This window comes from Panulirus ornatus, chromosome 14, assembly GCF_036320965.1.
Source record: "Panulirus ornatus isolate Po-2019 chromosome 14, ASM3632096v1, whole genome shotgun sequence".
In the NCBI taxonomy this organism is placed as follows: Eukaryota; Metazoa; Arthropoda; class Malacostraca; order Decapoda; family Palinuridae; genus Panulirus; species Panulirus ornatus.
Window position 1 is genome coordinate 11026145 of NC_092237.1, and position 14912 is coordinate 11041056.

General features: G+C 37.5%; 1 protein-coding gene across 2 annotated transcripts in view; it reads left to right on the forward strand.

Annotated features, from left to right (window-relative positions):
- The window catches only part of Nmdmc (NAD-dependent methylenetetrahydrofolate dehydrogenase), a 45934-nt gene that overhangs the window by 6428 nt on the left and 24594 nt on the right, over positions 1 to 14912 (forward strand). For both annotated transcript variants that reach the window (XR_011713682.1, XM_071669622.1), the window contains exon 5: positions 12637 to 12707. Coding sequence is in view for 1 of the 2 variants with exons in the window: in XM_071669622.1 (XP_071525723.1) it covers positions 12637 to 12707 (71 nt within the window). In the remaining variant the exon portion in view is untranslated. The remainder of the gene's footprint in view (positions 1 to 12636; positions 12708 to 14912) is intronic.

Here is a 14912-nt window from a genome sequence, read left to right on the forward strand (position 1 = left end):
TGGTTCTCAGTGAATGTAGGTCTGCGGCAGGAGTGTATGATGTCTCCATGGTTGTTTAATTTGTTTATGGATGGGGTTGTTAGGGAGGTGAATGCAAGAGTTTTGGAAAGAGGGGCAAGTATGCAGTCTGTTGTGGATGAGAGGGCTTGGGAAGTGAGTCAGTTGTTGTTCGCTGATGATACAGCGCTGGTGGCTGATTCATGTGAGAAACTGCAGAAGCTGGTGACTGAGTTTGGTAAAGTGTGTGAAAGAAGAAAGTTGAGAGTAAATGTGAATAAGAGCAAGGTTATTAGGTACAGTAGGGTTGAGGGTCAAGTCAATTGGGAGGTAAGTTTGAATGGAGAAAAACTGAAGGAAGTGAAGGGTTTTTGATATCTGGGAGTGGATTTGGCAGCGGATGGAACCATGGAAGTGGAAGTGAATCATAGTGTGGGGGAGGGGGCGAAAATTCTGGGAGCCTTGAAGAATGTGGGGAAGTCGAGAACATTATCTCGGAAAGCAAAAATGGGTATGTTTGAAGGAATAGTGGTTCCAACAATGTTGTATGGTTCCAAGGCGTGGTCTATGGATAGAGTTGTTTGGAGGAGGGTGGATGTGCTGGAAATGATATGTTTGAGGACAATATGTGGTGTGAGGTGGTTTGATCGAGTAAGTAATAATAAGGTAAGAGAGATGTGTGGAAATAAAGAGTGTGGTTGAGAGAGCAGAAGAGGGTGTTTTGGAATGGTTTGGGCACATGGAGAGAATGAGTGAGGAAAGATTGACAAAGAGGATATATGTGTCAGAGGTGGAGGGATCGAGGAGAAGTGGGAGACCAAATTGGAGGTGGAAAGATGGAGTGAAAAAGATTTTGAGTAATCGGGGCCTGAACATGCAGGAGGGTGAAAGGCGTGCAAGGAATAGAGTGAATTGGAATGATGTGGTATACTGGGGTCGACGTGCTGTCAATGGATTGAACCAGGACATGTGAAGCGTCTGGGGTAAACCATGGAAAGTTGTGTGGGGCCTGGATGTGGAAAGGGAACTGTGGTTTCGCTGCATTATTACATGACAGCGAGAGACTGAGTGTGAACGAATGTGGCCTTTGTTGTCTTTTCCTAGTGCTACCTTCCACACATGAGGGAGGAGGGGGTTGCTATTTCACGTGTGGCGAGGTGGCGATGAGAATGAATAAAGGCAGACAGTGTGAATTATGTACATGTGTATATATGTATATGTCTGTGTGTGTATATATATGTATACATTGAGATGTATAGGTATGTATATTTGTGTGTGTGGACGTGTATGTATATACATGTGTATGTGGGTGGGTTGGGCCATTTTTTCGTCTGTTTTCTTGCGCTACCTCACAAATGTGGGAGACAGCGACAAAGCAAAATAAAATATGAATAAATAAAATACTAAAGGTTCTCGTAAAATTGAAACAACAATTGGTAAAGAATAGACTGCTCATTTTGTCCATCCTTGGCTGTTCCTAAGCTGATTGCTTCAATCATAAAACATTTTTTAAGTCAAACTTAAATTCAAGATATAGGTGAGATATATACAATGATTATTTTTTTCATACTTGATTGCGTTTTCCCACATTAGTGTGGTAGCTCCTGGAACAGAAGAAGAAAGGCCACACCTGCTCATATCCATTCTTTAGCTGTCATGTGTAATGCACTGAAACCATAGCTCCCTATTCATAACCAGGCTCCTAAACCTTTCTGTGGTTTACCACAGATGCATCACATTCCCTGGTTCAGTCCATTGACAGCATCGATTCCAGTATACCACATCATTACAGTTCGCTCTATCCCAGGCACACCTTTCAACCTACTGCATGTTCAAGCCCCAGTTGTTTAAAATCTTTTTTACTCAATCCTTCCCTCTCCAATTTGGTGTTCTCATTCTCCTTGTTCCCACCTCTTTTGCCACAAATTTCTTCTTTGTCACCTTTTCCTCATTCACTCTCTCCATGTGTTCAGACCATTTCAACACATTCTCTTCTGCTGTCTCAACCACACTCTTTTTATTACTACACACATCTTTTATCCTTTCATTACTTACTCAGTGAAACCACCTCACACCACATATTGTCCTCAAACGTTTCATTTCCAACACATCCACCCTCTTCTGCACAGCCTTATCTGTAGCCCATGCCTCGCATCCAGGTAATGTTATTGGAACCACTGTTCCTTCAAACATACTCATTTTTCCCCTCCCAGATAACTTTCTGTCTTTCCACACATTCTTCAGCACTCCCAGAACCTTCATCCCATCCCCACCCGGTGACTCACTTCTTTGGTTCCATTTGTCGCCACGTCCACTCCCAAATATCTAAAATGCTTCACTTCCTCCAATTTTCCTCACTTCAGATTCACACCCCAACTAACCTGTCCCTTAACCCTGCTAAACCAAATAACCATGCTTTTATTCACATTCACTTTCAATTATCTCCTTTCACATACTCTTCTAAACATCGTCACCAGCTTCTGCAGTTTCTCACTCAAATCTGCCACCAGTGCTGTTTCTTCAGCAAACAACAAGTGATTCACTTCCCAGGCCCTCTTATCCCCCACAAACTACATGCTCACCCCTCTCTCCAAGAATCTTATGTTTACCTCCTCACCACCCCATCCATAAAGAAATTGAACAGCCCCTGCTGCAGACCAGCTTTCACTTGGAACCATTTGCTCTCATCTCTTCCTTCTCATACATAGGCCTTACTCCTTCATAAAAACTAATTGCTTCTAGTAGCTTCCCTTCTACACCATACATTCTTAAGACCTTCCACAAAGCATCTCTATCAATCTTATAATATGTCTTCTCCAGGTCCATAAATATCACATGTTTTTCCAATTATTTCTCACACATATTCTTTAAAGCAAACACCTGATCCACACATCCTCTACCACTTCTGAAACCATAATGTTCCTTTCCTATCTGATACTCTGTACATGTCTTCACCCTCTCAATCAATGCTCTCCCTACAACTTACCAGACGTACTTAACAAACTCATACCTCTGTAGTTTGAACCCACCTTTATCCTCCGTGATCCATACATACATTGAAAGTCCTAACCAACCAATCAACAACACAGTCACCCCGTTTCTTGATAAATTCAACTACAGTACTATCCAAGCCAGCTGCCTTTGCCACATTTCATTGTATGTAAGGCTTTCACCACCACCTCTGTCTTTACACCATCTTCACACTTCTTCAGTATATGTTATCATTTCCCCTTTTGCCCCCATTTTCTGATGTTCCCATTTGTTCTCTTTTCTTTTGCACTTTATTTACCTCCTTCCAAAACATCTTATTCTCCTTAAAGCTGATTGATACTTGCTCACCTCAATTCTCATTTACCCTCTTTTTCAACCCCTACAACTTCACTTGACCCCCTTCTGCTTTCTCTTATAAATCTCCCGATTATTTACACTTCTTCCCTGTAATACTGCCAAAATACACCTCTCTTTTCTTTTCCACTGGTAACTCTACTTCTTCATCCCACCATTCACTACCTTTTCTAGTCTGCCTCCCTCCCACCTTTCACATGCTACATGCATCTCTTGCACATGCCATCACTGCATCCATAAAAACTTACCATTCTTCACTCACACCTTTGCTTCATGTACACTCACCTTTTGCCATTCTACACTCAAATCTGTCTTAGTATTTCTTCATACAGATCTCTTTTCCAATTATTATGATTATGTTGTTTAATTTTTTCATACAAAAATTTTTGAGGAACACAATATTTTGATTCCTGTTGTTAAAACTATTGGACCTGTTCACAGCAAACCGAGACCATTCTTCTGCATTATATACAGCTCAGAACATCCTCCCCTAAGTGTGCGAGCAAATCAAAACCCAAGAAAACAGACACAATAGTCATATGGTTGATATCCTTATTCAGTTCCTGTCCCCACACACACACATGCACACAGGCTTCCAAGTTGGCCTAATACATGGTTGATGAAGTTCATCCAAAGCATATGTAAAAGACACTGTAAAAGAAGGCCATGATATGACTGCAATCTTGCAGATAACAAGCTACGTGACTATATGAAAGTAACCTGGGGTTTGATATTGTACCAAGCCTGTTACTAAAACATGATGAAAAGTGTCAAGCAGACAAACTGTCTATTGATGTATATGAAAATTGCATTTACGTACATGGATAAGATTTTCTCTAAACTATTTACAAATTATATCAGACTTGAATTAGAGTATGCCTCTCAAACATAGTCACCCCATTTGAAGAAACATAAAGAGTTAATAGTTAATGGTCAGAGAAGGACAGCAAAGATTGTTTCTGAAATAAGAGAGCTGGTTTTCAAGGAAAAGATAAAGGGTAGGAAGTTAACACCCCCATGGAAAAGAGGAATAATGGGGGACTTGATCACACCCTTCAAGTTCCTTTACTACATTTGGCAGTGTAGGCAGGGAATAGGTCTTTGAGTGATGCATAGAAAGAGTAACCAGAGTTGTAGCAAGAAATTTAGAAATTTTTTACAAAAGATGTTAAGAAGTATTGTATAGTATCAGAGTTGTACATGAATGAAATTAACCCAATAATGAAAGTGGTTGCATACAATATACAGAAGTTTAAAAAGTTTTATGATATTAAAGAGAGTTCAGGAGATGGGGCCCTACAAGCATAGAACTTTTTCCTTTTGCTTTGCAAGTGGTTAATTATGGGTAGATAATTACTCATATACAAGGGGGCAGAAGAAAGCAAATGTCTTACTTGTCATTAAGAAAGGAAATGGATTCGAGTTGCCAGTGGCTTGATGTAAGGCTTTGTTCTGTGACCATATCTCTTTGATCTTTGTAAATAACTTTTCAGAATGATTGGACTCATAGCTGAATATGTTTATGGATGATGCAATGATCATGAGGGATATAACAGGTGATGAGGATCGGTGAAAGAAGACTTCCATACAAATATTACTTTGATACAAACAAGTTGTAGGAATCTGTGTGTAAAAGGGACTTGACCTTGGTTGAACTGTAAAGGAGACAAACATGTATTGGCGAATATTAGAATTACATATAAGTACATGGTTAAGGAAATATTCAGCAGATTATTCACATCAAATTATTAGGCTAGAACTAGATTTTTCTTTGTAAGTCTGGTCACTGTTCATAAAAAGATAAAGACAGCTGAAAGTGTAGATTTAGAGCAAGGACAACTGGGATGGTACTTGCCCATGAATGCTCATGAATGTTGAAAACATGCTTAATGCACTTAAGCATTTCAACATTACTCTCTTCAGAAAGGTTTGTCACTTCTGAGTCCTTACAAGTTGATATATCCTAATTCCACTGTGATACAGTTGCTTCCAGACATTCATCATTCATGTAATAAAAATAAAAAGTTGAGGTTCTGTTGCCATTGGGTGCTCAGTACACAGTCTTTTCATTTGTGTTGCAATTGTTGGATCACACAGAGATAAAACTACCAAACTACCAAGTCAGATATTGTTTCAACTTCACCCTTACATATTTTAGAAGGAAACAGTGGTTGGTAGGCAGCCAATGACTGGGGAGGTATATTACCAGTACTACCTGCCTGGGCATTAGAAGGGTTAGTGACTTCTGCTTAGTGAGCCAGCTTTTTAGTCTTTGTCAAGTTGCACTCCTCTGACCCAGGTAACTGTCTCTTTTTGCTTCACTAACATGTGGACTACTGGCATTTTGTCTTCAAATATGCAATCTCTCCTTGTCATATGTAACACTTGACAACACTTAACTCACAGGGCTCATTCTTCTTAACTTTAGATTTTCCTGTGGTGAGCACTATGCTGTAGCCCTGTCTTTTGGCAATATGGGAGGAGCAGTAGATAGAAGTAGTAGGTAGGAACATGTAGTCAGGATTATTTGGTAGAATTAGTAGGTAGGAGCATTAGATAGTAGTAGTCATTAGGAACATCAGCTCGAAGCCTCTGCAAACACTGTGCTAGATTTGCCCTCTGCCAGTGGCTTGTTAAGGATGAGGCACTAAAGGCTAAGGAGCAACACCGGAGTCCTTTAGTCGTGGAGACTGTTGCTGTGGCCACCCCTTTAAGGAAGTTCCATTTGGAATAGGCATCAGAGATACAGATAGATAGAACAGGATGTTTTTATTTTCAAAGTATGGGCAAAGTATTAGTAACCAACTGATCATGCAAAGTGCTAAATTTAGAGATGCCTCCCTTATGTTTAGGAAACTTCCCTATTAAGGGTTTATGCACTTATTTTGAATTGTGTATAAACAAACACTGAGGAGCATTTTTTCTTCTGACCTTTTTTTTTTTGTTGCTTCTAATTTTCTTTGCATTTTTTTCTTTACAGAAGTAGGGTTTGGTATTTCTTGCACAGCCATTCAGGTCTAAGCTGATATTTGCCCTTGATAAGATGTCCCAGGACTTGTGGGCTAAACCTTCAGGCTCATGTTTTGTGCTATTTTTTTACACAGCTGCTCCCTTTCTATGGCTTTTAGGAAGCATACTAGATATACTGTATGCCTACTGGCCTTCCCCAATGCATGCTAAGTTTTATATGCATCACTGGTCTCAGATGTAGATGAGTCTGGTTCATTTTCAGTCAAGTTTGTCAAAGCTTTTCATTGTTACTTGTAGTTTTTTTTTTACCCTAGTGGCTGTGATTCACTTCACTCTAGACAATGCTGCTGCTTGAATCTTTGCATGACATGCTTTACATTCGCTCATTTTTCTCAATGAACTTCACCCTCCATCATTGCATATTATATCCTTTGTTTCCCTGTAAGTGTCATTAGCATCGTTCTTTTTTTTATTTCAGTCATCTGTATATATTGGCTAATTCAGAATCAGAGAACAAAAGAAATACAGATGTAATAATGAACAAATGGTATTACATAGAAATAAATAAAGAAGTAACAGGTTGAATGATTAATGCTAGAAAATGGTATGTAATACTTTGCACAAGTGAGCACTGTACAGGGAGCCCTTGGGGTTGCATTTCTGGAGATCTGACATTCTTGTGGAATGTCCTTGTATAAGTAATTGGAATCCATGTGATAAGGTGGTTATATTCCTGACCAAAAATTTATCCAACCTAATTTTCATATATGGATTATATATGAAACATCTAATCTTACCATCAGCACCACTCTCTGTCATAATGTAAATTAGACACAGAGTCAACAACTGTTTATATTTCATTGATAAATCAAATGACAATGATATTGAGAATGCTGGCAATGAGAGTGTGAGGTAAGTGGTGGTGCAATAGGATGGAGGTGTAGTGAATAGCTTGTCAAGTCTTCTAAAGTAGGTTTACCCATTTTGGTATGTGTTGTTTATAGTTGTTAATTTACTTGGCCAATATGTTAAGTCAGTTGGATCTCACTTAAATGGCACATTCAGAGCATGAAATTTTTTTTTTCCTTATGAGATGACCATCAGTGGCTAGAATACAATAAATTTAATGTTATTTTCTCATGATATCTTTATAAATGGCATAGTAATTGAAAAATCTAACAGCATGATCTGAATATTTCATTGCTCCAAGAAAAATCATCATGGAAATGAAAATTTTCCTCAAATCTGTTGCTGTTGGGAAGACTTAGTGTAGTTTTACAAATTTGTATCCAAATTCTCAAATGCCATTATCATGAAATGTTATTCTGTGAGCCGTCATTCTGCAGGGACCCCCATTACTAATCCTTCTGTGCACAAGTTGTACACTACAGTACAGATATAAGAAAAGAAATCACTAGCATGATAGAAATAAATTAATAAGAATCGGAATGAGTAGATAATGTGTGTGCAGAACTAGATGCTTATGTTTGTGAGGGTTGTTACACTTCAAGTGTAATAACCTTCATGCTATACATGTAAAAAGCCATTCAAGTATTTGTGGGGTATCAGAGGACCAGAGGAAACATTCTAGGATCATATTAGTATAGTAGAAGAATGGTGCTAGTTGTGATAATGTAAAGTTATTTTGATTTTCTTTATGTGACAAGTTCTGTACAGGTGAAACACAAAATAGTGAGGGTCATGTCTTTGTAAATACACAAATGTCAGCTACTTTTCAAAGCAAAATTTTGCAAGATAAATGTGTTGATGAAGTTTTCAATCAAGGGAGATGCTTACTAGTCTGAACCAAGGTTATTGATACTGTCATTATTAATATGGGAAATGATATTGTTAGAATGACCAATTTTTCATGATTCTTTTTCTTCTTTATGAATTGGTATAAGCATTTTGATCATAATTTTCTGTGTAGACATGTTAGATACCTTCTTTTCAGTCATGAAATTTAAGGTTTTAACTTTTAAATCAAATGAATGATAAAGTTTTAGAGAATTTCAGTTTTTGTCCTTCATGCTGTCATTTTCATGGAATGACCTGGATTTTTGAAATTCTGTTTAGAATTCATTGAAAAAGAAAACTTTTGGGACCTCTAGGTCTCACTCAAGGTTTTAGGAATTAAACTGTTTTGGTATGCACGTAGGATTGATTCCATTTTTTTTTTTACCTTTATTCCACACCTAAGCAAGAGTTGTAGAAGTTCTTGTTGTTGTTTAGACAAGGAACTTTTCTAGCTGTTCATCCTTGTTTTTTTTTTCTTTCTTTTTACCCTAGGCTTTGAGAAAGTTAAGCACATAAGCTTTGAAAACCCTTATGTTGCCTTCTTAAAGACTACATTTGAATTTTTTTTTGTCTTCTATCCAACTTATTGCTCAGAGGATACCTTGAGATCTTCAGAGATTAGCAGGGGTACTCCCTGTACAGGTTTGCTCTGGCAGTTTGAAACCTCTCTGTGAAGGAAATTTATTTTGAATTAAAGACTTGTTTTGTAGGTTCACCCTGGTCTCATTGTTACTACCATGGTAACCCTTCTGAGAGAGCTTCTCTTGGAGGATTTTTCAAAGGCTTTGAAATTCCTCAACACTTTTTCAACTAATGGTATAGATGCCAAGGGTCAGTTTTATGGGTGTTAGGCTTACCTCCTTCTAGGCAAAGGTTAGGTAAGGTGCCACTAGATAATCTTTGGCTATGTTTGCAATCATGTTCTTTTTTTTGGCAAAGACATTTTTCTCTAACCCACCACTTCCATGCTTTTATGTCATAGAAGGCACAGGATGGACTGACCCTAGAGAGGAAAGTGAGTTTTGAAGAATGAAAAATGTTTCTCTCCAGGGCAGTGTCCCATAAGCACAGTTTATAGTTGTTATTATCTGCTTTACCCTCCCCTTTCTTTCCTAAAACATTTTACTGATGGTATTCACCATAAGGGTAACATCCCTCTGAGAATGATTAAGTGAGCAACCAGGGGATGATGACATTGTCTCCAGATGCTGACTGCTGATTGGTGATGTTCCAGTGTCTGATTGTTGTTATGCTTGCTCCACTGTTTGGATGGTTTGTGATGAGGGAGAAGCATAAATTTCACCAGAAAAAGAGGGAGTTCAAGGCCCCTAACCCCCAGAGATCCTTGGGGATTCTTTTACAGCTTGCAGGACACTGCTCATGAGAGAAACAGTTTATTATTTTTCAGAACTCTTTTTGTGGGTCTGTCTCTTTTGCATTATTAGAATTTTATTTATTTGAATGTTTTTATTTAGTTTTATTTGATTATTGTTGTTCAGTTTTTTTTTATTATTATTTTTTCCTCGTGTGAAATATATAGGGATGTAATAATGGCTTGAGTTGACCCTGCTTAACAGGCAACTTTGTGTCCTGTAATTACCAGTACATTAAGTTTTTCATGTTGTGCTTACTTGTTGATTTCAAGGTTTGTAATTCAAGATGTGTAAACCAGCCTCAGGAAGTTTGCCCAGTTTTTAGATTGTACCTGGTACTAGTTTTTGCGAATCTAAGGCAGTCACATGTGATGATAACCACATTACTTGCAATTATGCTGCAGGCTGAGATTCTGATATGATTAATTTGTACCTTCTGCTACGCTACATGTATGAGAATTTGATTCGCAGAAATTGAAAAATTTGCATCTCTCTTTTCCAGACAGTGCTAGTTTAAGATGGTAATAGATGCACTGCATCACTAGCTATAAACAATGGACCCTTTCGTTTTTACTCACATGTAACCACTGTGTGTTTTCATGATAATTTTACCATACTGGGTTTTTATTGTAAAGGTTGATGGGTTTTTATTGTAAAGGTTGATGATTCCCAACTGGGATCTCCTGAATCTCCTGCAGCCACCTGATCGGGCTTACTCTTTCACAGAAAGGTAAAAGCCAACCATCTTGAATTACAGGTGGAAGAAGTACAGTGCCTAGAAGCAAAATTCTGAAAGTGAAGTGGCAACCTTCAAGAGTAAAGACTGAACATGATTCCCTCTAGATAGCCTGAGGCGAGTTGCTGGTTCTTACACCAGTAGGAACGCTAGTCTCAATGACCAGATGTACGGTCATTTCACCTTTAGAGTCTCATATGCTTGTATCTACAATAAACCTTAGCCATGTATCACCTTTGAAAATATAAAGGGGAGGATGATGTTTTTTGTGGACACTGCAGTTGTATATCTGGCAACGTCTTCATGTTGTCTACAGACATAACTCAGACAGGAGTGGCTTTACGTGATATCTAGTATTGCATAATATTTTCCGGAAAATGTATCATCCTAGCAGTTATAAATTTTATCCTGCCAAGGAAGCAGATGAATTACTTGCAACTGTTTATGGGGTTTAGTCATCATGTATCTGACAACTTACACAGCATTCCTACAGACAAATATGACTTCTTTATTGTAGTTTGAATAAGGACATGTTTCACTTAACCCTTTTTTTCCATAATAGCTGGCTAGTGGTCATTTTTCTTTTGATTTTGTTGATCAGCCACTGGTGCCAGTGGGAGAGCTTGATCCATTTGTTTTTATTTGAATCATCATACTCACTTTTTTCATACTTACCCAGATGATGCAACCTCCCATGGACAAGCATATTATATTTGTATTTCTGTTGATCCTTGTCATATAGTAAAAGTAGCATATAGTATGCTCCCCTGTTATTTGCTAACTTTCTAATTTTATGCCCAATTTCTGTAATAATATCTCTCATAGATATCACCTTCATTCTGGTTAAGGCACCACACCTATAACACCCCCAACCAGCTGTCAATTTGTAAGCCAGTTCAAGATTCTGTATGGGTGTCCATGTCTGGTTACATGGCCCTAACTACAGACCTAATGAGGCAATCAGGGATTAATAATTTTTCTTTTTATGCCCATTAACACAGTATATTTTAGTGCATACAGCTACACTCTCTGTCCCCTTGTATCCTCAATATGTGTTCATTATGTCACAATATATAATGTCTTACTAAAAGAGCGCTTTATATTTCATATTGGATTTGAAATTGATTAATCAGGTAAAACTTATTGCAGTTTACTACTTAACCCCACAAGGAAAAGAGCTACTCCTTTGCACAGACTCAGCAGTCATCTCTGGCTGCATCATTAGAAACACCTTCAATCCCAAAACAGTTCATTAAGTCAATCTATTCCATTTTTATCTTTCATCTTTCTCCTCCCTTCATGTACTCCATCATAATGTATTTGACCTTTCTTCTGTACGTATTACCTTTCTACTTTAGCAAGGCTCCTTCCTAACCCATTTCTTATATCTTACATTCTTCTTTTACTAAACCACCTTTATTGGTTTTCATAAGTTTGCTTCTTTGATGACTTCCTTTTGCCACCTATTTCTTACACTTTTATTCTTAACCAACAGCTGTTTTCTTACCATTACATGTTATTAATATCTGCTGCTCTTGTGTATTGCTTATCTTTACCTCCAAAGATTAAGGGTTCTCATCTTTACATAAGAGTTTAAACAGGTATTTTTGTAGGTATTAACCGAATCTTGAATTCACTGTGCTCAAGTTCATGTTATTCACCATGGTTTTCAAAACAACCCAGTTTTTTTCGTTCCATCACCCTGCTGTCAACATGTACAAAGAGGTAACATCATTTTGGATTTCTTGTGTCATTAGCATCCCTCAGCCATCCCCATTTAGACTGATGTTACAGTGAGACTGCCCATTTCTTTTGGGTACAAAAACCCTCTCTCTCCCATCATACATCATAGGAACACTGCACCATTTTAAAAAAGTCAGCAAACAGAGTAATGTTATGACAACCCAGCAGTAGTAATAGCTTTTGTTCTATGTCATCATGGTCTAGTCATACTGGATAATCGTCCTTGGTGACTTTACATTTTACACTTACATGTTTTTTGTGTTATGTTTTTTCACCCCAGTTTGTATTATGACAAGCTCTGTCTCCTGTCTAAAAGCTCTTTACAGCATTTGTTAGTATTCCATGCTTACCATAAAGAGTTTGAAATACCCAGACTCTTTCTCTGTTTCCTTCATCATGTGCTTTTCAAGGATAATTAATGTTGCATAACTTTTTCTTAGAGATTTCTCCAAAGCCTGCTTAACCTGATATGCAGATATTCTGTAGAATATTTCCATTTTTGTACTGTAGCCACTTATACTGCAAATAAAGACCATTAAGTTTCAAAACTCCTTATGCACTGTTTTAAAAGGTTTTGGTGTAGAAGGTGGCTTTTTTGGATTTAGAGTGGTAAGTAGTTATGACAGGTTGTCTTTATGGAACTGGAAATTTGAAAATTTCATATTATTATTGCAGGTTTTGTCTAGATATGCGCAGTATGGCACCATGTACCTCTCTTGGGGTCATGGAACTCATAAAGCGGTATGGTGAGTCAGATGTGGTAATGTGCATGCATTTTGCGTTTCTTTAGTGTATGCATATACCCTTGCATATCCATTTCATTTATGTGTTTTTGTTTGTTTCAATTGTAAGTCAGCAAAGTTAAACAAGTGCTGTATTTTTTTTGTCATAGTCTTTAATCTTCCCGTATTATTACTTGTTTGTAGTGTGTCAGTTTAACCTTTTTTATGAGGATGTGTGATGGTAATGTATATGTGTGGCACTGAAATAACTCACTTAAAATCACTGATAAGTAAAGCAGAAATAGTTAAGATAAGCAGTTACAGCCAGGAAAATTTCATCTTGAAGGTTAGTGTTTAACACTGAATTGGAAATCTTGTCTGTGAAAGATAACATATGGTATCTGTAAGATTCTTGGTTCTGTAAAGGAATTTTGGTATGTGTACATTTTTCAAAGAGGTGAATGTTTTACTCCCTGAGGACCTTCCTTTTCATTTGTTGATCAGCTTTAAATGTTTAGCTACCTAGAAATTTGTATGTGTGGACACTGGTCATGATGCATAATTTTTAGGAGTGTGCATGTTAGCACACATTTTTTTTTCATCTACAGGTTTTGTGTACATATTTTTTATCAAATTGTGTAGATAGTGCCCTGCATTCACAGCCATATGGACTTGACCTAAAGTCTCAGGTTAAATAGGGTTTGTGAGTTGTTATTTGTGATCTCAGAGTTTTTTTTTACTTTCGTTTTAAGGCTTCTTATTGAGTTTTTCCTTCTAGCTTTAAAGGATGCTATCCCATATATGAAGAGATTGTGTGTTAGCTTTGTAACCTTTATTGTGGATCATAATGAAATTGACAAAGGTCATTTGTTCTTGTTGTTTGTGCAAGCAATCACAAATATACTTCATATGGTTTCCATAGGATCAGAATGTACACACTCAGGTTTATTCACAAAAAAAAAAGTTGCTGCCATGTCTCTGGCGGATCATGCCAAGTTTGAGAAAGTCCTAATCATTCCTTATACTCCAAGCATGATTCTTGAGTGATCAGTGACTTCAAGGGAAATCTTATCTGATGTATGCATGTGATAGGATTGAAATGTTGGCGTGTTGCATGCTATACTGCATTAGGCATTATTTCTGAAGATTCCACATCTTGGTCTTCTTGGACGAAGATATCCACTTTGACCAAGCCCTAAGTGTTATAGGTGTAATTAGCTAATGACCTATGATTAGGGTTTATAAATTTTGCTGCATATTGTCTCATAGAGTTGTAATGGCGACTAGAATTATTTTGATGGATCAAATAGTTCTAGAGATATGGTTCAGTCAAAGTCAGTGGACATAGGTAAAAAGGTGCTCTCTGATTCATGTTGTTGTGATGTCTGTACTCAATACTTTTATGGAACTTATAATGTGAATACTGATATTTGAACTAATTTGTTTATAATATCCTTACTGTGGAATATGTCGGTTTGCACATGAAACACACTTGCCATCTCTTAGCATCCATCTTTGTCATTATCTGTTGTCATCTGTCAGCCATCTGTTAAATTCTCATGTTTAGATATTTCCCTCTGAAGCTACTGGACCAGTTTTAACCAAGCTTGGCAGGTATGTTCCTTGTGTGGTTTCTCTTTCAAAATTGTCTGATCACTCTGATCGCCATCCTAGATGGCTACTATTACTGAACATAACTTGTCACTTTTTAGTCTTCAGTTTTCAATCAACTGAGCCAATTTGAAACAGGCTTGGTAAGGTTGACCTGAAGGTGAGGCCTTTTTGGTTTGTGTCTGGTGATCCCAGCAACCACCTAAGGTGGCCTCTGTTATTAAAGATAAGAAACAATTCAAATAGCCATAACTTTGTTGGAATTTGCTCAAATTTCAGATGTAGCTAAAGAATTAATGATTTCAGATGAGTTTTATTTTGTCAGGACTCTCATAAAAACCTTCCCTGAAATCAGTGGGCCAATTAGAAATAAATCTTTGCGATGTATCTTTTCATAATTGTGTGTGGCCATCATGATCACCATCCAAGATGGCCAGGTTACTGAAAATAATCTGTCCACTAGCATGTCACATTTTAGTCTTCTGCTCTGCAACTACTTTGCCAGTTTGAAACAAACTTGATAAGAATGGTCTATAGATGAGCCCTTTTCAAATATGTGTCTATCGATGCAAACATCTGTTCAGGGTGCCTTCTGTTACTGAAAATAGAAACCTCAGA